General features: G+C 65.1%; 9 protein-coding genes across 9 annotated transcripts; 5 read left to right on the top strand and 4 right to left on the bottom strand.

Moving 5' to 3' along the window:
- The first annotated feature begins 2,475 nt into the window (after nt 1-2,475).
- MICPUN_107758 (predicted protein) lies at nt 2,476-3,846 on the top strand. Its single transcript, XM_002500008.1, has one exon. It carries the CDS (start codon nt 2,559-2,561, stop codon nt 3,816-3,818), a length of 1,260 nt encoding a protein of 419 aa, XP_002500054.1. The 5' UTR covers nt 2,476-2,558; the 3' UTR covers nt 3,819-3,846.
- A 684-nt stretch (nt 3,847-4,530) lies between these two features.
- On the top strand, nt 4,531-5,757 carry MICPUN_98957 (predicted protein; the record flags this gene model as incomplete). Its single annotated transcript, XM_002500007.1, has 1 exon — nt 4,531-5,757. The coding sequence occupies one exon, from the start codon at nt 4,531-4,533 to the stop codon at nt 5,755-5,757; it is 1,227 nt and encodes a 408-aa protein (XP_002500053.1).
- Nucleotides 5,753-6,554, bottom strand: MICPUN_54116 (predicted protein). The gene has a single exon (XM_002499524.1). The coding sequence runs from the start codon at nt 6,535-6,537 to the stop codon at nt 5,824-5,826; it is 714 nt and encodes a 237-aa protein (XP_002499570.1). The 5' UTR covers nt 6,538-6,554; the 3' UTR covers nt 5,753-5,823.
- Nucleotides 6,555-7,120: 566 nt separating this feature from the next.
- On the top strand, nt 7,121-8,805 carry MICPUN_56171 (predicted protein; the record flags this gene model as incomplete). Its single annotated transcript, XM_002500006.1, has 2 exons — nt 7,121-7,285; nt 7,380-8,805. The coding sequence occupies 2 exons, from the start codon at nt 7,121-7,123 to the stop codon at nt 8,646-8,648; spliced, it is 1,434 nt and encodes a 477-aa protein (XP_002500052.1). The 3' UTR covers nt 8,649-8,805.
- On the bottom strand, nt 8,775-10,200 carry MICPUN_56172 (Serine/threonine phosphatase family protein; the record flags this gene model as incomplete). Its single annotated transcript, XM_002499523.1, has 2 exons — nt 8,775-9,746; nt 9,868-10,200. 2 exons carry the CDS (start codon nt 10,198-10,200, stop codon nt 8,841-8,843), a joined length of 1,239 nt encoding a protein of 412 aa, XP_002499569.1. The 3' UTR covers nt 8,775-8,840.
- A 725-nt stretch (nt 10,201-10,925) lies between these two features.
- On the bottom strand, nt 10,926-11,265 carry MICPUN_78621 (predicted protein; the record flags this gene model as incomplete). The annotated part of the gene is made up of 2 exons (XM_002499522.1): nt 10,926-11,059; nt 11,139-11,265. The coding sequence occupies 2 exons, from the start codon at nt 11,263-11,265 to the stop codon at nt 10,926-10,928; spliced, it is 261 nt and encodes an 86-aa protein (XP_002499568.1).
- Nucleotides 11,266-11,611: 346 nt separating this feature from the next.
- Nucleotides 11,612-18,190, top strand: MICPUN_56174 (DNA glycosylase; the record flags this gene model as incomplete). The annotated part of the gene is made up of 1 exon (XM_002500005.1): nt 11,612-18,190. The coding sequence occupies one exon, from the start codon at nt 11,612-11,614 to the stop codon at nt 18,188-18,190; it is 6,579 nt and encodes a 2,192-aa protein (XP_002500051.1).
- Nucleotides 18,191-18,632: 442 nt separating this feature from the next.
- Nucleotides 18,633-19,451, top strand: MICPUN_79157 (predicted protein; the record flags this gene model as incomplete). Its single annotated transcript, XM_002500004.1, has 1 exon — nt 18,633-19,451. One exon carries the CDS (start codon nt 18,633-18,635, stop codon nt 19,449-19,451), a length of 819 nt encoding a protein of 272 aa, XP_002500050.1.
- A 127-nt stretch (nt 19,452-19,578) lies between these two features.
- MICPUN_105164 (predicted protein) lies at nt 19,579-21,712 on the bottom strand (the record flags this gene model as incomplete). The annotated part of the gene is made up of 2 exons (XM_002499521.1): nt 19,579-21,173; nt 21,336-21,712. The coding sequence occupies 2 exons, from the start codon at nt 21,710-21,712 to the stop codon at nt 19,646-19,648; spliced, it is 1,905 nt and encodes a 634-aa protein (XP_002499567.1). The 3' UTR covers nt 19,579-19,645.
- Nucleotides 21,713-23,105: the final 1,393 nt, after the last annotated feature.

The following is a 23,105-nucleotide window of genomic DNA, read 5'->3' as shown; positions in this document are numbered from 1 at the left end:
TCTTGACGGTGATGTTCGCGTCCTTCCTGACCATCAGGTGGAGCGTGGTGTTGTCGGTGATGCCCTCCTCCACGACGGTGTTGGAGTCGTCCAAAGTTCGGCCATCCACGCTCACGATGGAGAGGTCGTTCATCGTCTCCGGCGCCTGTAAAAGCTTGGGCCCGCCGCGTTCGAGCGCATCCGCCTGGACCATAAACTTCTTGAGGTCCGCGACCGTGTGGTGCTTGTCCAGCGGCAGCCAGTACTTGCGCTCGTCCACCATGCCGTCATCGTCGACCGCAGCGGCGGCTTTGATGCAGATGTACTGCATGTCGCGCAGGCGCATCATGAGGTTGCGGTAGGCGGGCGAAGAGCACTCCTCCTCCACCTCATCCTCCGTGGCGTCGGGTTCGAGCTCCTTGAGCTCGTCAATCTCGGGGAGCTGCGAGGACGGGGAGTTGGCCGGCAGGAGCAGCTTGCGGGTGACGAGTCCGCCGCCCAAACTCTCCATCAGCGTCTTGCCGCCCCTCGCGCCGGACATCCAGTCGGGCTTGAGCTTCAGCGTCAGGCTGGTCACCACCTGGTTCCTGAGAACCTCGACGGGCTTGGAGTTGCCGTTGGCCAGGAGCACGCGGATGTCCGTCGCCGCGCGGGACGACGGTCGAGGCGCGCCGAGCGGTGACGTCGGCGAGTCGCTCTCGTCGACGGCCGCGCCGCCCGGAGAGTCAAAGCCGTCCATCTTCGCGCCCATCTTCGTCGGCGACGGCACCATGCCGAGCTTGGTCGCGTTGAACACGAGGTCCTCGTCGTCCTCGTCGGTGTCCTCGCGCAGCGCGGTGAGTAGCGACGAGTGGAAGCCCTCGATGCGGTTCGTGGGCGGGGGCGGCGTGTTTCCGCCGGTCCTCGCCGGCATCGAGGGCGACGGGCTGGGCCGCCTGGGCTCCTCGTGCGGCCCCGGCGTCCTCACCGCGGGGAGGTTCACCGGGGGCGCCGCGGGCGGACGGGGTTCGATGAGGCTGAACATCGTCTCGATCACGGTGGAGCTTGTCGTAGGAAGCGAAGGTTGTTGCGGTTGTGTGTTCGGGGTCCGGTTCGAAGATCCGGCGCCCCTAGCGAAAATAAGAGGGGAGGTTTTCTCCCGATCCCTGATGGAAGGCGGGGGACGAAGGCGGGGCGCGTCGTGAGCGGGTCGCGACGAAGAGGTTCGATGGACGAGAGTCGTCGTCGGGGGCGGGATGGGGATCGAGTATCCTCGATACGCGGTCGAACCCCGCGTCGCCCTCCGCCTCCCTCCGCCGCGCTCGGCCCAGCGAGGAGAACCGTTCGCGACGCGGAGGGTTAAAGAAAAAGACACAACTGGCGGGTTGGTGACTCGGACTTTCGCACGGGCTGGCACACGCACCGTCTCAAACAAACGAGCAGTTGGGGAACCGCGGGGGTGCCTGAAATCCCGGGGATCGCCGGTCACGGAGGTCGCTCGCGTCGCCGGTGTCGAGGCCGAACGATGCGGGATTCGATGAGGTTTGATTCACCCTGCGCGTGAGGAATCCGGATGGGTCAGTTCGGGGCCGGGGGATCGGTCTTCGGAGCCACAGCCGCGGCGGAACCGGGCAACTTCCACGTCCTTCTTTCCCACGTCGCCACCCTGGAACTTTCAGGAGTCCCGAAAAAAAAGCGAAGGAAAAATGGCCGGAAGGGGCGCGGCCGCGGGGCGCGCGCGAGCGATGTTTGGTCGCGACGAGGCGCGGGAGAACCCGAAAAGACATGTTCCCGCGCCCACGCGCCGATCGCGCGCGTTTCGCGGCGAAAACCCGGCGCATAGACGAAGGTTGCCGTGCTGACGAGGAGGGGTGTTCGACTCGGAGCACGCACCTCTTCGCGGAAAAAAATGGAGGGCCCACGCCCTCGTTTCACGCCGCCGTTCGCAGACGCCGAACGAGCGGTTTGCCTGTTAAGGCCACCCAAGTGTCCCTTGCGGTCTCACGAGCACGAAAGGGCGACAATCGCCCGATACGCGAGAGCGCGAGGACACCACCCACCTATACACCGGACCGGTTCCGGTGCGCTAAAAACTATGGAGCGGGGTACCGGACCTTTTTGCCGGGAAAGGCGGGCCGTTCGTGATCTTCCAGTTTTTTTTTCCTTATGGGCAATCACCCTGGCCGATCTTTTCACAGCTGGCGTGGCAAAATGCACGTCCTGAAACGGGACCGAAAGGGCGAGACCGACAGGGAAGAAATTGGAAAGCCGCTACGGTTCGTGGACCGGGAATGGCGCGTGCTTTCACGATGGATTTTCCCGAACCGGTCTCTATGCGCGGTTAGTTTGAAATTCGCGCGAAACGACGCAAGTTTATAGTTGGCGTTCTATTTGCCAGTTGTGACGACACCCTGTAGGCAAATACACCCATACCCTGAAAAACTTGGTATCGACCACGGTATTTTTCACCCCTGTTTTCGCGCTTCCGGCCTTCTAAGTGTTCGGCACTCGACGGTGCACGAGGACGGAGGCGCCGTACCTCAGGGACCTCCAACCAAGGAGACAGACAGCTCGGGAACGCACAGACTAATTGACTCGCGATGATGCTCGCGAGTTGCGTCCCGACCCCGACGGTGGCCGCGAGCGCCCGTAACGCGCGACGAATCAACCGAGCGCCCGCCGCCATGAAATGCGTCAACCGCCGCTCGAGGAGTCGCGTCGTGGCCCGCGCCGAGAGCTCTTCTCCGGACGCCATCGCCGACAACGTTGATCGGGCCGCGAAACTCCTCGACCAGATCATCAAGGAGACGGTGGAGCAGATATTCGTCGAGGAGGCCGTCGAGGAGGTCATCCCGGGCGACGACGACGACGACGTGAAAATCTCGAACGGCGCAGGGAAGGGCGAGATGGCGCCGAAGCCCATGGTGGACAAGGAGGCGGTGCTGCGCGGGGTCGTCCTGAAACACCTAGACGAATTTGACGGCTCGTTCCTCGCCGCCATCTCGGCGTACGTGCAGGTCGCGGAGGCATCCGGCGACTTTGGCCTGTTGTCCATGCTCGCCGCCATCCGCGAGGAGGTCATCGCGGCGGTGTCGGGGGAGATGCAACCGGAGATTCAGGTGGTGCAGCTCGTCGCCAGACTGGCGAGAAAGGAGGATAGGCTGGAAGTGCTACGGGCGGCGAACAGGGGCGGAGGTAAAGCTGTCGGGGAGAACGTGCCCGCGGCGAAGATTGAGAGCGTTGAAAACACCGCGGCTCGGCTGTGCGACGAGATGGAGTCGACAGAGCACGTCCCCAACTGGCAGCTTCTCTACCAGCTGCTGTTAACGAGGGAGACCAGCAGGCAGCTGCATCCAAAAGCTGACGATATGGGCGTGTACAACACCACGGTGCTGAACTCCTCCTTTTCGCCGTCCGAGATTCCCGTCGCGGAGGCGGCGATGATCAAGGAGTTGGTGATGATTTCGGATCCGATGAGCCGGCGCGCAAACATCATGGCCAAGTTCGTGGAATGCCAGGAGCTGGACGAGTCCGCGACGCGGTCCAACCTGGACAGCGGAAAGATCAAGCTGAAGCGCACGAGCCGGGGCTTCAAGCCGCGGGAAGAGGTCACCGGCGAAGATCGCGGGATGGACGTGTTCGACATTCGCGACATCCGCCCCGGGCGATTCATCGACTGCGTGCTGAACATGAGGGTCGCGATGCAGCGGGAGGGTCCCGAGGCGGCGGTGATGGTCGAGGTTCTCACGGCAATGTACTTTGAGGCGTGCGACGTGGTGCTGGAGCAGGCGGATAAGGGCACCAAGAAGTACCGGGCCTCGGAGAAGTCCCTCGAGGAGTTTGGAGACTCTAAAAGCTAGAATATCATTCGATCGTTACGTGCCTACTACCCGTCTACCCCCATCGCGACGTCTATCGCCCTGAAGAGCGCCGCGACCGCGTCGTCCTCGTCGCGATCTTCCTTGTCTTCACACGTCTCCAGCGGAGGGCTGTCCACGAACACCAGCGGCGCCCCGCACCTCGCCGCCGTCTCCCTCGCGTCCTCGGCGGATATCTGCGCAGCCGCGATGGCATCCCTCTTGGCACCGACGAGCACGACGGGGCACCCCGCGCGCGCGCGGACGCGTTCCAGGTACTCCGGGGCGCTCCTCAGGCTTGCGGCGTCGGCGAAGGAGAATACGTGCACCAAGACGTCGGCCCCCGCCAGCTGTGCGTCCACCGCGTCGGGATGCCGCGCCGCGTGTCTGGCGCCCACGTCCCACAGGTCATAGGCGCGACCGTCCTCCCGTTCGACGCGCATGACGGCCGTGCCGAGGGTCTCGGGGAGCTCGCCGATCCAGTCGCCCCTCGAGGCGTGATACACGAGCGCGGTCTTGCCCACGCCGGGGCGACCGGTGACGGCCACCTTCATCTCGAGTGGTGCTCATCCGACTGGCGTATCACGAAAATATCGTCAGCGAATAACCGCATTGCCCGATGGACGAGAAACCTTGGGACACGGTGGACTTCAAGTGGGATGAGAGGCCGGGGCCAGGGTCCGGTGAGCCCACCGCGCTGGATTTGGTGTGGAACATGAAGTCGTGGGAAGTCATCGCCGACAAGGGGAAGGAAACCCTGCACATCAGGGGGTTCCTCTGCCTGTACTGGACCGATGAGAGGATCCGGGGATACCCGACAAGGACGAAGGGCAAAGTCCCGCCCGAGAACATCTGGAGACCGAGTTTCTTCACGTGCGCGGGGTTCAGCCTTGGAGAAGGAGAGAAAGGGACGATGGTGCCGGAATTCTACTCGGGCGGGCTCGACAAAGAAGGCGTGACCGACGGCCGGCTACAGCTCTTGATTCCGATGAGCCTCCCCGGCGGTTTTGACATCTCGAATGGAGACATCGATAGGTTCAGGTCATTCCCGTTCGACTCCACAAGGGTTGACCTATCCTGCACGATGATGTGTGCGGGCACGCCGTTGTGGGTGAATAAAGACATCTCGCTGTCCCTTCGCCGGCCGCAGATGCAGACCCCGGGGCTGGAGCACTCGCTGGTGCAGCAGTTTGATTATGACGGCGTCGACAGGAACAGCAACGACTACGAACTCAGCGGGCTCTCTATGGCCGCGGGGTCCCACAACCCGCCGCCGTTCCTCAGGAGCAACGGATGGGAAGAGGGCGATAAGATGTGCGACATTCTCGTCTCCCTGCACATACGCCGCTCGTACATCTTCTACCTTCACAACGGCGTCAAGCCTCTGTACACAATCGCGGCGTTTGGATTTTTTGGCTACACCATGGAACCCAGCGACCTCGCAAACCGAATCGCTCTGGGCGCCGTGCTGTTCCTGTCCATATACGCCGTCCAGTGGACCACCGCGGGACACATTCCGAGGCTTCCGTTCAAGACGGTCCTGGATAACGTGAGCGAGAGCGTCTCCTTGGTGCTGTTTCTGATCCTCATCGGCAACGCCATCGCGTACCATGTCGGGAGGCCAGAAAGGGACTGCGTGGACTCCGAGTGCGATTTCGACGATAAGAGGGCGGACAGGGTGGACCTGATCTGCGGACTGTTGGTGTTGGGATACGTGCTTCTGTACAGCGTGGGATACAGGACGGTGTTTGCGGCGTGGTGGGCGAATAAGCGGACGGGCGCGAGCAGGCCGTGGACCAAGGGACCGTACCTGAGGAACAAGAGGTTCCTGCCCACGGAGGAGGCGTACCACCTCAAGATCGACGACGCGTTCGTGTCGAAGCACGGAAAGAAGTTTCTGGGGCAGGGAGAGAAGATTAGCAGCCCGCTCGAGCGTTGGTGATGGTATCGGTGTGTTGTACAAAGTCGTCGCTAAAGAGTCGTTCGCGTGGTTTGTTCCGCCGCGAAGCTATCTCGCAATCCTCCCGACGCGCTGGGCCGTAGCGCCATTCTGGTCGATCAGCTGCATGACGCGAGTGTACATCGCCTCCCGCGTTATCGTGTCTCCCCTGCTAGCCGGGCCCTCCTTGGTCGCGTTCATACCACCCCCGATGCGACCCCGGCCCTGGAACAGCTTCGCCGCTATTGGGCTGTCGGCGAGCTTCGGCTGGAGCCTGTTGGCGGCCGTCCTCCTTCTCACCTGCCCGCCGCTGGTGACAACCTCGGCGTTGTACAACACAGAATCCGCTTGTGCCATCGTCACCTTCAGCGCATCGCACGCCTTGCTGAAGTTCTCGCACGAGTCGGCGACGTTCTTGCTCGCGATCGTCGCCTCGCGGCATGTCCGGACCAGCTCCTTGACTGCGATGAAGAAACCGGCGATGCAGGCGGTGAAACCCGCGAGCATCACGGTGAGGAAGCCGCCGAAGAGTACCTTCACGCTCATTTGATGCGCGAGCGGGTTCGGTTGGGGAGGAGCCGGGGCGACAACCGAGGCTGCAAGCTGGAACACCGGGGACGGATTATTCTCGATTGATACCGATGTCCAGTTGGCAACCCCGTGGGATGCCGAGACGCTCCGGGGTGCGCGCGACCCCGCGAGGTGGCGGCGAGCGCGAGGTCGAAGGGACGCGACATTCCGCGCGGGAACGAGCTCCCGGGGCGTCGAAACCGCCGCCAACATCCGTAATGCGGTCCGCGGGTCCGACGGAATGTGCGCGGGGTGCCGGTTGGGTTGCCGCTTCGTCTCGCTCGTGAGATTCTGGTTGCCTATCGAGGGGTGCCGCGCGTTCGGTTCCTCAGAGTGTAAAACTCGCTTACTCGGCGTAACCAAAAACGCACTGGAACGCGCTGCAGTTCGCAATGATTCACAATTCTCGAAAATACGTGACCGGTCGTCTGTCAAGGAGAGTAATTGAACAATGCACGCACAGGTGAGCAGTCAGGACAAAACCGGGTTTATCCGTCGAGGCGCTCGCGCCATTTATTTTCCCAGGCCTCGATTCTCATTGGTCAATCTGTGTGGCGCGACCTTTCGCGCGTATTTCGGGGCGGAGGCTCACGACGCTTCATTCCAGATCGCGCTTTACGACGACCGCACACCGCCGCTAAACTCAAGGTACGCGCCCGCCCCGATCCACGCGCGGACTTACCTCACACCCGCATCCTTCATCCTCGCACGATCGATCGTCCCCTCCGCGCATCAAGCTGACTTCACACCCTCGGCACCTCGGGCAGAACGAAAAACGATCCAAAACTCTCCACAGATGAACGCCTGCGTCCTGTCGATCCAGGCCAAGCCCGCGCTCCGCCTTCGCGGCTCCAAGCCCGTCGCGCGTCGCGCCCGCGTCGCATCTGTGACCAGGGCCGTCATCTCCGATCCCCCTCCGATCAAGTCCGCGACTAAATTCACGCAGGACTGGGCGCTCCAGGTGGGTCCCGCGGCCCGAAAACTTTTTTCAACTTCCCCCGCCAATTTTCGGCACCTCCGCTCACCCTCGTTCGAACCCCCGACCCGCCACGCAGGGCGTCCCCAAGGACGATGAGATCGCCGGGACATTTGTCACCCACCTCGAATGCTCCCTCACCGGCGAGAAATACAAAGCCGACGAGCTTCACGGCCTCGCCGACTCCGGCAAGCCCCTCCTCGTCCGCTACGACTTCCAGGCGCTCAAGGGCAAGCTGACCCGCGAGATCCTCGCTTCCCGCCCGCCCACTTTGTGGAAGTGGCGAGAGATGCTCCCCGTGCGCAAGGCGGAGGACTGCGTCACCCTCGGCGAGTGGATGACCCCCATCGTCGACGCCCCCAAGCTCGCCGCCGAGGCTGGCCTCGAGGAGGGCGGCGCGCTCCTCGTCAAGGATGAGGGTCGCCTGCCCACCGGCTCCTTCAAGGCCCGCGGCCTCGTCATGGCCGTCTCCATGGCGAAGGAGCTCGGCGTGACCCGCATGGCCATGCCCACGAACGGCAACGCCGGAGCGGCCATGTCCGCGTACTGCTCCCGCTGCGGCATCGAGACGTACATCTTCGCCCCCGAGGATACCCCGGACACCAACATTCGCGAGATGGCGCTCCAGGGCGCCAACGTCTGGCGCGTCAACGGCTACATCGACGACTGCGGCAAGATCGTCGGCGGCGGCAAAGAGGAGATGAACTGGTTCGACACCTCCACCCTCAAGGAACCGTACAGGATCGAGGGTAAGAAGACGATGGGCCTCGAGCTCGTGGAGCAGTTTGGCTGGGACGACCTCCCCGACGTCATCATGTACCCCACCGGCGGCGGAACCGGGCTCATCGGCATGTGGAAGGCGTTCGGCGAGCTCAAGGAGCTCGGCTTGATCAAGCCCGAGACCAAGCTGCCCAAGATGGTCGCCGTCCAGGCCACCGGGTGCGCCCCGATGGTCAACGCCTACGACGCCGGCGAGGAATTCGCCACGCGCGTCGACAACGCCTTCACCCGCAGCGCGATGGGTATCCGCGTGCCCGCCGCCGTCGGCGATTTCCTCATCCTCCGCGCGGTGCGTGAGTCCGGCGGGTGGGCCGTCGCGGTCACCGACGACGCCATCGACGAGGGACAGACGGAGTTTGCCAAGAAGGAGGGATTCCTGCTGTGCCCCGAGGGCGCCGCGACCTACGCCGCGTTCAAGAAGGGACTCGCGAACGGCAAGATCAAGAAGACGGACCGCGTGCTGCTGTTCAACTGCGCCACCGGCCTGAAATATCCCATGCCCCCGTCCAACAACGACATCGACAGGCACCAGCCCATCGACTACGGGGTGATTGCCAAGGGTATCTAAAGTTTGTCGAAAGCCGACGAACGAGTGTGTATGAGTAGACGGAGGGGAAAACGTAACACGCCCCGTGTTTAAAACGTAATACCTCCAGCGTCCTAGGCGGCTGCTGGACTGCGCGAAGCATTTTTTGGCAATAAACCATTGCATTCTCATCATTGACAACACCGGCGTGACCACGCGCTCCGGGACTCTTATTTATTTCTCCGCACTTGCCGGCGAACCTCTCGTGTTGGTCTCCTCCGCCAGCGGCGTCAGACTCCCCTCCATGCTCAGGTCCAGATTATCAAGCGCATTCAAGAACCCCCCGCTCAGATTCTTCCCCCGGCTCGGGCTCGACGGGTTGATGCTGCTCACGCGCGTCAGCCCCCGAGGTCGCATCGCCGGGGCGGGCGAATTTTGAATCGCCTCAATCGCCGCCTCGTCGTCGTCCCGGATCGCCTTCTGCAGCGAGCTCAGCCCCTCGCTGGAGATGGTCCGCCCGAACCGCATCGGTGCCGTCCTACCCTCCACCCTCTTATCCGGCGGGGGATCATCCGAGAAGCAAACGACGATCACGGTCACGTTATCGCACGAGTCCCTTCGGAGCGCCTCCAGCGCCAGCTCCCTCGCCGCCGTCGACGGGTCGTTGTGCCTGCGCAGCGCCAGCCTCGTAAAGTCCACGGCGTTGTGCGAGCTGAACACGTCCCACAGCCCGTCGCACGCCATGATGACGAACTCGTCCTCGTGGGTCAAAGCGTGCGTCTCCACCTCGGGCGTCGCGATCAGCGGACCGGGTTCGCCCCCCGCCTTCCCCTTGAGGCCCTCTATGTGGAAGTCGCCGAAGGCCCTCGCCACGCCCAGGTGCCCGTTGATGTACCCGTCCTCGACGGACCCCCCCGCCGCCTCTATGCGCGACATCTCCGTGGAGCAGCTCGGCCGCTGGTCGGTGGAGAGGTCCGTGGCTCGCCCCCGACGCGACAGCACCGCTCGGCAATCGCCGGCGTTGGCCACGAGGAGCGTCCCGCCCCTCACGCACAGCGCCAGCGCCGTGGAGCCCGACGCGTCTCCTTCCGCGCCCATCGACGCTCTGAAGTCTTCGTCCGTGCGCTGGAACGCGTCTCTCTGTTTCGATCGTCGTACGGATGATGAGGGTCAGCGAGCGTCGAGGGAAATCGTTTCGAGGGATCGTGCGTTTGGCGGTAAAAAAAACGAGTTGATAATTCCCGGGGGGCCGCGCGCGTACCATCGCCTGCGCCGGGTCCTTCGCGAACGACGGATCCGAGGTGATATTGGCCACAAGCCTTTCGTTGAGGAAGTCCGCGCATCCCCTCCCGCCGTGCCCGTCGAACAGGCAGTAGAACGCCAGCGGGTCGTCGCAACCCTCGGCGACAACACCCTCCCTGCACGAGCTGGCGTCCTCCATCGTCCGCCTCGGGCCCAACTCCCCGTGCTCCCCGCTGCGAATGGACGGCGGCACGAACGAGCCGTTTTGTTCGGTGGGTTCACCGCTGGTCGACGCCGCGGTCGTCGCGTCGCGCCCGGCATCATCCGCCTCGGCGCCCCCCTCCCCGTTCATCGCTGATGATAATGCGGCTGCAAATAGGAGCCGAGAAATTCAGGTGACAGCAGGCGGGGGAGGGGGCTCCCCGTCGTCACCACGCGCGCGTCGGTGCGTCCCTAGCTAGCGCGCTGTTCCCACTTAGAGTACCTCGGGGAAGGGTCGAGGCGCGCGAACGGGCAGCTTCGCCGTCGTTACGCCCTCGCGGAGTGATAATGAGACCGGTCGGAGAGCCGCGTCAGAGGAATTCGCTGAGACGCTGACGCGACTTGCAATCTGACGACGCGCCGATCAACACCAACTCTCGTGTGGGCCTGAGACGGATGTGACTTGGCTGCTGCTGGTTTTTGTCTCCACGTCGTCGCAGCAGAGGGAACCGCATCTCCGCGCAGCGATCGTCCCGGGCTCGTGCGGACGCCTCAAGAGGTGGACCACCCCGAGCCAGTCGCGCGTCGGTGCGGTTCCGTCGCGCGACGGGGGCGCGGGGGCTGTCGGCGGCGGGGGAGCTTTGAGCTCGGAGTTTGGAGCACGGATGCTTTCGGGGGGGGGGAACGCGGGCGCGTTGGATGGGGCGATGCGCGTGTCGCCGGGCAGGGTGGAGAGCGTCGCGGACGAAACGGATGCGCCACTCGGCGCGGGCGGGACGGCGAGACCGAATAGACGGACCGTCGACTTCAAACTGAGCTAACCACCTGATACTGATACGTGTTCGTGGTTGGCTGGATAAAAGTCGGGGCCATCGCTCAGGCGTACTTCGCCTTGATCTTCTCGACGACCTCGACGTACTTGGCCATGGCGTCCTCCTTGGAGGTGCCCTTGCACTTCTCCCAGGCGTCCCACTTGGCCTTGCCTTTGAAGTCGAGCATGCCGGGGCGAGCTGCACGGATCAGGGATGGGTTTGGTCAGCCCGGGGAAAGGGCGATCTGGGGTCACTGCTTGATCGGGGCCGCGCGCACCGGTGTTCACGTCGCCGACGTTGGCCTGCTTGAACCAGCCGTAGAGCTCCAGCTGCTCGTCGTTGGTGCACTGGGCGTACGCCTTGACCTCCTCGGCCGCCTTGTCGAATTCCTCCTTGGATACCATGGTGCTGCGTGTCTTGGGTTGTGGGCTGACCTCGATCGTATCGGGCGCTTGCGTCATCCTCGTTTCCAGAAGGGTTCCGAGAGCCAGTCTCGGAGGGCGCTTTTAGCTAACCTGGGAGGAAACTCGGGCGGGGTAGCGCAGAGCGGCGGACGAAGTGTGCGATATCGGGCGTGGACGTGTTTAGCTGACCAAGGCGGCGCGAGACTGATCGAGATCCGGCGCGACCGAAGCCCGCCTTCGACGGGGCGACCGCTGAAACCGGCAGAGGCAGCCTCTTCGCAAGATTTGTCGTTGTTACGCAAAAGCGTGGGGAACCCCGGGGCACGGCATCTGATACCTCACCGACATGAGGCTGCCGTCCAAGCTGAAAAAGCCCAGATCCGACGCCGCTGTACCATCGTCAAAAACACCTCGCGGTCGAGGTGGACCCAGAGCGGCGCTCGAGCCCCCCTCGCCGTCTCCCACGCGCGACGGTTCGAGGAAACCCCGAACTCCCGCGTCATCGCGCGATGACCCTCCGGGCTCCCGCGCCGGGACCCGCGCCAAGGTCCCGCGCCTCCTCCGCAGGGTCACACGAGGGGCGCTCAAGCCGGTGAAACCACCGGCGCGATCGACCCGCAACGTCGCGCCGACCTACGTCCCGAAGAAGAGGCGTGAGGAGCTCGCCCCGACACCCCACGCCGACGAGCCACGGAACACCCGAAAGCCTCCGCGTAAAAATAAACTTCTCGAGAGGACGCCGCGCGGGGCCCTCGCCGCCGCCGCCGCCGCCGCCGCCGCCCATCGACGGGGACGACCGCGAACGGACCGCGACGCGGTCGTGTCGGACGCGGTGAGGCGCGAGCCGAGGACGCCGCAGGGCCGCGCCGCGCGCCGGGACGCCCTCGAGGACCGACCCCGCACCCTGATTGGCCGCCGGGTCCGCGTCGAGCTCAACCGCGCCAAACGAACGCTCCAAACCGCGCACCGCGCGCTCGCGAACGTCGTCGGCCGCAGGCTGCTGGTGTTTTGGCCGAGTGATGCCAAGTTTTACCGCGGGTGCGTCGCGGGGTACGACTCCTCGAACGGTAAACACCACCTGGTGTATGACGACGGCGACGAGGAACGCGTCAACCTCGCGAAGCAGAGGGTCATGTGGGAGGGGGGCGCGGACGACGACACGAGAGCCGCGATGAACGCGCTCGGGGAAAACCGGAGGAGGGAGGGGAAGAAGAAGAGGGACGGGGCCGACGGCGCAGCCGAGGCGGCGGCGGGGAGGGATACGAAAAGGAAGAGGACAACGAAGAAGGTGCCAAAGAAGAAGGCGGAGCGCGAAGAGGAGGGCGCGCCGATGAGCGGTGCCGTGGAGGCTGACGGATGCAAGGAGGGGATCGACGAGCCGGAGAGGGTGACGAAGGTTGGCCGGGAAGGCGGCGGCGTCGGGACGTTCCGCGCGAGAGAGACTGCAGAAAAGTTGAACGCGCCGGGGAAAAAGTCCAAACCGAAGAAGAGGATCACCATGAGGCACGCGGTCGCGCTCGCCCTGCGCCGCGCGGGGGACAAGGGCATGTCCACCGAGGAGATTGTCAACCTGGTGATGCGGGACAGGCGTCTGGTGATCAAGTCGAAGTCCCCGAGGGGGTCCATCACCGCGGTGCTGTGGAACAGGTCCAAGTCCAAGGGATTGTTCGTCAGCGCGGGACCCTCGAGGCACAAACTCGCGCCCGGGATCCACATCCCCGACGCGGACTGCGGCGTCGCCGATGAAGACGCCTACGATCCGCCCGCCTCACCGCCGGCAGCCGCCGCGAACGAGCCGGCGAAGGACGTATGCGCGATGCTGAGCGTCATCGGGGGAGAGCGCGTGTGCGTCACGCTCGCGTTTAACCAGACTTTCACGCCCGTCCCTCGCGTCGACGAGTCCTCGCGCTGGTGCGGACTCGCGCTCAGTCCGGGCGTGGGGACGTGGTCGAAGCGCGGGCGTCGAAAGCCGAGGAGCCCGTCCGTTCTCTCGGCGGCTCGAGTGAATCGCCACGTCAGCCGCCTGCGCGGCGTCGTGCACACGATTTTCAAAGGACCGAAGAAGTACTCGAGGAGGACCGTCGAGAAGATGCGGGAGGAGTTCAGGGCCCGGGTGGCGCAGCACATGGCCGGCGCAATCGCGGACGCCGACGCTGCCCTCGCGCGCGGACGTCGCACCACTCCCGCGTGTCCGTGTCGGGTCTGCGACGACCCCGATAACCCCGCCAACTCTGTCGCGTTTCGGTGCCAACTCGCCGTCGACGACGAGGACGATCGGGTCCGTGTCTCGCTCGTTCCCGAGCCACCCGTCTGCCTCCAGATCCAGGCCACGCTCTCGGCGCTGACTCACACCGTCGGAGCGGCGATCGCGCTCCAGGGCGCGGCGAGCATCGGATTTCGCGTCGGCGTGGCGTGGCCGATGGACGGGTGCCATTATCCCGCCAAGATCATCAGGTACGACCCTGAGGAGTTGAAACACATGGTGGAGTACGACGACGACGGCGTGAGGGAATACCTGGCGCTGTGGGACGAGGATATCGTGCCCTTAGACGGCACCACACGGAGGGGGGTGCTCGGGCTTCACGCGCCGGACCTGTCGTCGTTCACGGTCGAGGACACGCCTCTTCCCAGGGCGCAGTCTGACATCCGAAGGTACATAAGCATGGACCAGATGGTGACCACCTTTGGAGGGCCGGAGATGGATTGGGTGGAGCGAGGGTTCGCTCCCCACCGGAAGGGTCGCGGACGCCCCCCGAAACACGGCCCTCGACCCGAGGTTGCGTACGTGAAGGGGCCAAAGATGCCGCGGCACAGGCGATGCGGCATGTGTCACACCTGCCTCCACCCGACGTTGAAAAAACGGTGCGAGATGAACAAGGGTCCAATCATACCCCGAGGCAAGAACAAGGAAAGGGGGTACAGGTACGTGCAGACCCAGGCGTACACGCCGCTATCCGTCAAGACCGTTTTTGTCACGGCCAACGCCGGGTATCAGCCGGACATGAACTTCGACGAGTTCATCCAGTGGGGCCTGCCCGCGACGGATCGTGTTCCGGACCTCACGGATGGCGTGGCGAACATGTCGCTCCGTCGCGAGGTACCGAGGGAGATTTCGGCGGCGGCTCTGACGTTCCCGGCAAACGCGAGCCATCTCTTTGACGCGCCTCCTCGGAACGTCGAGATCGAGGACGATAACCTGCTCGCGGACGATGTTCCGCTCGCGAGGTTCATCTCAAACGCTGAGGAAAGGGATGATGAGGAAGATGACGACGATGAAAAAGACAAAGACGACGACGACATACCGCTCGCCCGGCTGCTCCCGACTTGTGACAACGAAGAAACCCACGTCTGGGATAGCATCGGCAACGCGATTGACGAAACCTCTGCACCATACGAAGAGGTCGACGCTCTCATAACGGCCGGTTGGGGTGAGAACAAGCGCCCTCGCCTCGCGAGGACACGCGGCGATAGGGGCCGTAAGAGGGTGTACGCGCTCGCCGCTCTCAACTGGAACACCCGGATGGTTCGAGCGTTAAACCCAAACATCCCGCGCGAGCCAGAGGTTGATACCGAGTTTTTACCGGAGATTCCGTACTACGGTTCCGTTCCGTTTTGGCGCGTGCCGCGGTGGGCGCACCCCCTATGGCCCCTCGGCGGCATCGGCATAAACTACGGCGTCGTTAACAGGAGGCCCATGCGGGAGGCGCGCAAACTCCCGAGGGTGTGGCGCGGCAAAGACCTCGACATGATCGTGTTCGGGCGCGATGAGCGGCTGGAGTGGGCGCGGAAGACGGGTATGTTCCTGGCGCGCGCGAGGACCGCGCTGGGGGACAGACGGTTGAAGATGGACGCGTGGGGCGGAAGCGTGCTGGACAGCGTGTTCGGCGCCTTGCTCACTCAAAACGTGTCCGACGTTTTGTCCTCGTCGGCTATCATGAATCTTGCGGCGAAGTTTCCAGGGCCCGGGACCTACCTCGGGAGACACAAGGCTCGAGAGCGGAGCCCGCCGCCGGGTAACGTCGAAACCGACGGGCCAAACGCCGATCCCTTCGATTCGCCTCCGAGATCATCCGCGGGGCCGCAGCCGACCGAGGAGCCGGTGACCGAGGAGCCGGTGACCGAGGAGCCGGTGACCGAGGAGCCGGTGACCGAGGAGCCGGTGACCGAGGAGCCGGTGACCGAAGAGCCGGTGACCGAGGAGCCGGTGACCGAGGAGCTCGTCACCGCCGCCACCGGCGCGGCGGCGTTCATGGACGAGCGGGTTTCGCGTCCCGCCTTTGAAACATCTCAGCCGCCCGAAGCGGAACCTGCCGAGCCGAGAGCGGAGAAGACTCTGGCGCCCGTCGCGATCCCCGCGCCGCCCGACGCCGGACCATCCCCGGAGCCGACGCCGCCGACGCCGCCGACGCCGCCGGTCGCCGAGAAAAAGTCGAAAGCGCAGAGGATTCGCGAGGAACGCGCGGCGCTCGCGGCGCAGGCGCTCGAGGCTCAGGACCCGTGCCCGCGCTCCGAGAACACCTACGACATGATCGACTGGAGAGCGGTGATGAACGCGCCGCTTGGGGACGTGGTGGAATGCATCCGGTGCCGCGGCATGCACTTCATGCAGGCGCGACGGATCCAGCGCATACTCCGACGCATCCACGACGAGCGCAAAGGGGAGCTCTCGCTGGAGTTTCTGCGGAATTGCACCGTGGAGATTGCCCGGGGTTACCTCCTGAGTCTTGAGGGGTTCGGGGTCAAGACCGTGTCGTGCATCACGCTCCTCTCCTTATTCCGCGCGGACTTCCCCGTGGACGTAAACGTGGGCAGAATCATGGCGAGGCTCGGGTGGGTGCCCCTGGAGACCGAACAGGCGCTCGAGGAGCTGGCCGAGTACGCGCCCGAGCCCGCCGTGTACACGTTCCTGAGGGAGAGATTGAACAGCTTCGGGTTACAGACGCTGTTCGAGCTCCACTACCACATGATCACGCTCGGTAAGGTGTTCTGCGAGAAACGGACGCCAAACTGCAGGGCATGCCCGTTGCGAGACATGTGCGAGTACGCGAGCTCGGGGGGAAAGCACCAGACGGATCCGAAGAAGGCGCGACAGGACACGATTGGCACCGCGGCGGCGACGGCGGCGGCGGCAGCCGCCGCAGCCGCCGGAACCGCCTCCCCTCCTCTCTCGCCGGTGACGCCCGCGCCGGCGAACCCGGCGCCTCCCCCGCCGCCGTCGCACCTCGACGTCACGAACGAGATCCTCGAGGCCGGCGATGAACCGAAAGCGTCCGCCCCGGAGACCCTCGACGAGACTCTCGACGCGATCATGCGGGTCGGCGGGTCGTGGGAGAAGGGCGGCAAGCCCCCGTCCGGCGCGGCGGCGGTGCTCCGCCTGGACCCCGGCGCGGACTTTCTCACCGCAAAGGCCGCGCACCAGAGGCTGTCCAGGGTGGTTCACCCGGATAAATGCGCGGATCCGAGGGCTGATCGAGCGTTCGCGCTCATCACCGCGGCTCGCAACGCGATGGACCCACACTTTCACAAACCGTTTGACAATCCCGACTCGGTGGTGAAAGACGGCGCGTATAACGTCACGGTGGACAACGAGATCATCGTCGAGGAGACGCCGTGCGGGGTTCACGACATCGAGGACGATCCCACCTCGGACGCGTGCATGGCGGCGACCCTATCCGCGGAGACCGCAGGGTTCGCCGCGCACGCCGCCACCGTCGCGGCGTCAATCGCCGCTTCTCCGCTTCAGCTCGCGATTCGACCGCCGCCGCCGAACATGTCCCGCATTCGTCACGAGCTGAAGGCCTGGTCGCTCACCTCGGACCTGGTACCGGCGTCCCTGCTGGAACGCGCGCCGGAGCTGGACGTGGGGTACTACCTGGCGGTGCGGTGCGGCCTGCCGTCCGCGACGGCAGCGGCGAGGATCGCGTCCGAGTCGGCAGGCCGAAAGATGGTCCCGCTGACGGTGATGGTCCCGTGTCGCGCGGCGATGAACGGCAAGTTTCCGCTGCACGGCACGTACTTCCAGACGAATGAGGTATTCCTCGACGCGGAAACCGCGGTGAGGCCCAAGCTCGTCGCCGCCTCGGAGCTCGAGACGCTTCCCACCGTGTCCGTCTATCTCGGGTCGTCGGTTGCGAGCATATGCCGGGGTATGTCCCGCGCAGAGGTCGCCTCCAGCTTTGCCAACCGCGCGGTGTGCGTCAGATCGTGGGAGCCGCACACAGGGCACCCGAGACCCCTACCCAGGTGGGCGTGTCCTTTCATCCCCCTCGGCGCGTCCTTGGGGCCCGCCCCGGGTGACGACGAGACGATCACGGCGCTTCGACCCCCGCCGCCGACCCCGCCGGCAAACGTCGAGGACGACGACAAGGAACGGGAAGAGCGGGCGGAGCTCGACGCGATCGCCGGCATGGACGAGGCGTGGGACGTGGTAGAAGACGGTCCAGAGCTGGCGGCCGCGGCGGCCGCGGCCCTGCGCGCGGCGGACGCGATCGACGGAGTCGCGGCGAACGCGGCGGCGGAGGAGGACGACGACGACGCTTTCGAACGAGGCGGCGGCGATGACACAGCTGGCGACGAACTCGGGGTGGAGGATGGGGCACCGCGCGCGACGAAGGTTCGACGCGTGGCGTCCACGACGGAGTGGAGTTCGCGCGTGCTCCTCGAGTACGCCGCGCGGCGCAGGTACGCGGCGGAGACCGCGCGGGAGGCTGCCAAAGCCGAGCGGCGGCGTCGGCGGAAGGAGGAGAGGGAGGCGGCGAGGCGGCGGGGGGGAAGCGCCGGCCGGGAGGCCTCGGCGTCGTCCGCGGGCGCCGCGTCGACGGCGAGCGACGGGAGCGGGAGCGTCGCGAAGCGCAAGGCTTCGGAGGAGGCGGGGGTTCCGATATATCGTTTCTTCGCGCCGCGCGGGTCATCGCCGCCGGCGTGAGCCGCGTCGGCCCAAGCGCCTATGAAAAGTTACTCATCAAAAAATTCTGAGGACGGGAGATCAGAGTCGACGGTTCTCGATCGTTGGTTTCACGTGAGGAAAGAGATCCCACCAGGAACGCACGCTGATTGGTCGAGAGAGGCGCCTTCGCGAAAGGTGAGTCACGCACATCGGCCGACAAGGCCATAGCAACACGCGGTGGGCGACGGTGTAAGAGGCGATGCAGTGCGTCGCGTCGTCCTCAGTGACCGCGGCGCGGCCGCCGGTCGCCGCGCGAGCCTCCTGCGCGGCCGCGCGGTGGCGGGTCGGCGGCATGGCGGCCCACCGACGAGGGGACCGCACGCTGTCGTGGCTCGACGCTCGCGCAGGAGGGGCGCACCGGCGACGCCGCGTCACCACGCCGATGACGCGATGCTCCGCGGGAGGACCGTCGGAGCCCTCCATGAAAACAAGGACGAAGCCGTCGCTTGAGGCGCCCGATACGGCGCCCGCGGCCGTCTCTGCGGCAGTCGCCAGGGAGTACCCCGAGGAAGGGAATAATGCGCAAGAAAATGGCATATCCGCAGGCGCGCTCGCCGCGCTCCCGATGATCGGCTTCGCGGCGCTCATCGGCCTCGGGGTCGCCTACAAGGACGATATCACGGAATTTCTCAACTGGTTCACCGGTTACGTCGACTCCATGGGCGCCGCGGGTCCCCCCGCGTTCATGCTCCTCTACCTTGGGCTGGAGATTCTCGCCGTGCCGGCAATCCCACTGACCATGGCGGCGGGGCTCATCTTCGGACCCGCGCAGGGAACCGCGATGGTGAGCGTCTCGGCCACCGCGGCGGCGACCGCGTCGTTCCTCATCGCGCGATACGCGCTGAGGGACAGGGTCAAGGCCATCGCTGACGAGAACCCCAAGTTCGCCGCGATCGATCGAGCAATTGGGGAAGATTCCTTCCGAGTGGTCTGCCTCCTCCGCCTATCCCCGCTGCTCCCCTTCGCGCTCAGCAACTACCTCTACGGCCTGACGTCCGTCAAGTTGTGGCCGTACGTCGCGGGCAGCTGGCTGGGGATGCTTCCTGGAACGTTTGCCTATGTTAGCGCCGGCGCTGTGGGGCGGACCATAGCGGAGGTTGGAGGGGGCTCGGCAGGTGCTGACTCGCATCTCGCACAGATAGCCGCGGGATTCGGATTCACCGTCCTGACCGGGGCGTACATCACGAGGTTGGCAAGTAACGCGCTGAAGGACGTCGAGGACGATATGAACAGCATCTGAGGGGTGAAAACGTGGCCCTTCCCAGCCTCGGCGGCGAGGCAAATTTTTAGCAAGATTCTTTTCCCCAGGGTTGCCACGTCTAGTGTCAACCCCGGACAACGCATTGTAACAGAAGACCACCAGTAATCGGTTCATCGTCTAAAAGAGCTCATTTACATATTGCCAATGCGGTCAACTGCTAATATATGTACCAATCACAGCAGGGGCTCCTCCTCGGTTCCCCTCGTGAGCGTCTTCCTCGCCGCTCGAACAGCCAAGAACACAGACACCACCAGGATGCCAGTCACAAACCCGAATCCCACGAGCATCACCGCGACCTGCCCGACGCCCGCGCTCGCGTTCGCGGACGTAAAATCGCGCATGCTCAGCGTGGAGGACTTACCGAGGCCCGCGTTTGCGTACGCGGCGGAGTAATACTTGGATCTGAAGGTCGAGCCCTTGATGCACGAGTCCTCGTTGGCATCCTCGTCGATGATGGGGTACACAGATTCAAAGTACAGGCCGCAGGTGCCGAAGCCCTCCTGATCTACAGTGTCCGGTCCGCGCTCGAGCTTGAAGTATCCATGCTCGCCCCAGTTCTCGCCGAAGGAGTTCTTGAGGATCCAGTACTTGATGAGCTCGCCCTTGACCATCTCCTCGCCCCAGCCGGTGACGACCACGGCGTGGTTGATTGCCATGATCTCGGAGTCTGGGGTGTGCGGCGCGGGGCCGCAGTCGGAGGATCGGATGATACCCGACGCGTACAGCTGGAAGATCTTGTTGGCGTTGATTCCAACGGCGACGGGCTGCTTGGAGACGGCCTCCATGAGCGCAGCCTCGCCGGCGTCAAAGTTGAGCTCGCAGTAGCCGTACACCCTGTCCTGGAGGTTCATGTTCGCCGGGCAGTTGCCGTGCGTGGAACCCAGGCCGGATTCGATGCTGTCGAGCACGCGCTTCTCCTCCTCGGCGCCGAGCGACTCCTCGAAGAACACGCCGAACTCGCCGAGGTTGCCCTCGTCGCGAGCCTGATCGATGAGCGCCTTGGCGTCTTTTTCCCGAACGGCGGCGACTCTTTCCCGAAACGAACCAAGCGCGGCGCCGGATCCCGCGCCGAGCATTGCGGCGCTCTCCGCGCGAGCGAGGAGCCCCGCGGCGCCGTGGAATGCCCTCGCGGTGGCCAGCCCGCCGTGCTCGTGGATCCACTCGTACGCCGTGAACATGTTGCCGGTGTTGCACCCGCTGTCGTAGTTGTCGCAGTTGATGAGCTGCTCGGCGCTGAGCTCGACGTGCTTCTTGCGGCGCCCGCTGATGACCTCGATCGCCTCGATGGTGTCCGTGGAAGTGTACGCCCAGCAGGACGCGCACGAGGTCTCCTGCGTGTGGATCTTACCCATCACTTCCGGGACGTCCGCCCAGTCGAAGTTGCGCGGGTACTTGGCGCCGAGCTCCGCCTCCGTCCTCGCCCTCGGCTCGCCCAACCTGCCGGCGCCCCGCGACACCTCGCCAATCACGCCGCCGACCGTCTGGCCCACACCCTTGTCGGAGGCGGCACGCGTGAGAGCCTCGGAGCGCCTGCGCGCGACGAAATCGCGCACGGACTTGGCGGGAGTGTAGGTGAGCTGCTCCGACACGAACTCCTCCGGGGAGACATCCGCAAAGGGGGTGAGACCGAGCTTGAAGGTGGAGTCGCCGCGAGAGTTGTGCCGCTCGATGAGCGCCTTGTTCTCCAGGAAGCTCAGCTCCCTGCGCGATACGAGGCCGTCGGGGAGGAGCGAATCGCGTGAGTGGAATCGTCGAACCGGGGTTGCGAGTTCGTCGAGGTTCGGACGAGTCGGGGCGCGGGTGTTGGGAAAAAACCAGATTGGGAGCGGGGCACTCGGCGCGGGGCCGCGCGCGGGCGCTCACCTGCGCATCGCCTCGATGCAGGGCACGCCGGCGCTCGAGCCGGGGCAGTAGGTGTGTCCAGCCTTCTTGTGCGTCTGCACGAACGCCTCGAAGTCCGGGGAGACCCTGGACGCGAAGTCCGCGGCGCCCGCGCCCAGCTCAGCCTGCGGCAGATCCCCGCCCGCGCCGTGCTCAGACGTCGGGTCGTCCGACGCCCGCGCGTCCTCGCTGCCGAGCACGGCCTCCGCGATGGGGCGGGCGGTGTGCAGGCTCGCGACGCCGGTATCGCCGTGTGTGTGGACGGTGTTCATGCCGGCGAGCTGCGGGTGCATCTCGGCGCGAGCGCCGGCGGCGAGCGCGAGCAGGCACGCCGCGGCCAGGCAGGTGGCGGTCATCATCCCGCGGGCGGTGCCGCGCATCGCACGAGTGGTGGTGACCGGCGAACCCCACGGGCTCGGTGCACGACTCGGATGCACCGATGAGTCGATCGGGTACGCCGACCCGATGCGTATCCTCGCGACGCCCTCGCGAGATGACAGCCTCGACCCGTGCGGGCTGCGAGGTGTTGTGCGTCGGGCCGCGTGATTCGGTTCGGCCTCCTTTGGCGCGAAACGCTTGGGAACGCCCGGCTCTGAAAATTTTGGTGTTACATCGCGGCTGCTTGTCGAGGGTTCGAGACTAAACACATGTCGCGTCCAGTGACGTATCGCGCTAATTACCTCGAAATACGAGCGAGCTTTCAGTATGATCGCAATTGCATCCGGTAACGCTAAACGCAACTTGCCCGTTGTCGTAACCGCATTTCTCTCGGAGCCCGGCTCTCGTGGACGTCGTGGAGGCTCCCCCGCTCGGTGTTTGAACCACGGGGCGCGACCACGGTCTTCGAGGCGGGCTAGCCCCTCCGTAGGCATGAGGGGAAGAGCGCATTCGCGGGATGAGGGCGGCTTCGGTCGCGTGGTGGCCGCCAGCGCGGTGTTGCTGGCGTTGCTCTCGGGCATCGTGGTGATGATGCTGGGGGCGGTGGGCCACATGGCTCGGATGACGTCGCCGGGGCTCGCGAACCTGGGTTCACCCGCGGCGCGTGAGAGACACCTGGCGGAGCGGCGGAACTCCGCGGGTGGGTTCGCCCCGCTCGGGTCCGGTCGGCGGGTTCATCGATCCGGCGGGACCCGCGACGGGAACGATGCGGTAGGGGACGGGTCGTTGACGCTCGACGAGCTGCGGGAGAGCCTCGGCGGGGACGTCACGACGGACTTCTCGTGGTCCGACGGGGCGCGCGAGGCGTCGTCGGGGACGAAAACCCGCCGGCGTTGGGGCTTCGGTCGCGACGAGAAGAAGACGGCGCGACAATCGAGGGCCCGCGCCGACGACCACCTGTTGGACGTGATGAAGCGGGGATACAGGGAGGCCGAGGAGAACGGCCTCGGCGGCGGCAGGGACGCGCAGCCGTACGACCCGGCGAAGGTGGACGCGGAGACGGAGTATCGCACCAGGTCGGGGCGCGCCCGGCTGGAGACCAAGTTCATCCGCCCCCGAGCGCTGAACTTCACGGAGGACACGGGGCGGCTCCGAAGGCTGGGGCGGACGCTGTATCTGGACGGCGAGCCGTGGCTGATGCGCGCGCTGTGCTACTCCCCGATTCCGGTGGGCTGGGACCCCGACTGGTTCGAGCCGTACGGGGATTTCTTCACGTCGGAGTACGCGGGGATATACGAACGCGACATACCGCTCATCGCCGCCGCGGGCGTGAACACGCTGAGGATATACACCCTCAAGCACTCGCACAGGCAC

The sequence above is a fragment of the Micromonas commoda genome, chromosome 2, assembly GCF_000090985.2.
Source record: "Micromonas commoda chromosome 2, complete sequence".
Classification (NCBI taxonomy): domain Eukaryota; kingdom Viridiplantae; phylum Chlorophyta; class Mamiellophyceae; order Mamiellales; family Mamiellaceae; genus Micromonas; species Micromonas commoda.
This window is presented reverse-complemented; position numbering and strand designations above follow the sequence as displayed.

Coding starts and splice junctions, on each gene's coding strand:
- MICPUN_54116 (XM_002499524.1), bottom strand. CDS start 6,537: ATGTTGGCGGCGGTTTCGACGCCCCGGGAGCTCGTTCCCGCGCGGAAT.
- MICPUN_107758 (XM_002500008.1), top strand. CDS start 2,559: ATGATGCTCGCGAGTTGCGTCCCGACCCCGACGGTGGCCGCGAGCGCC.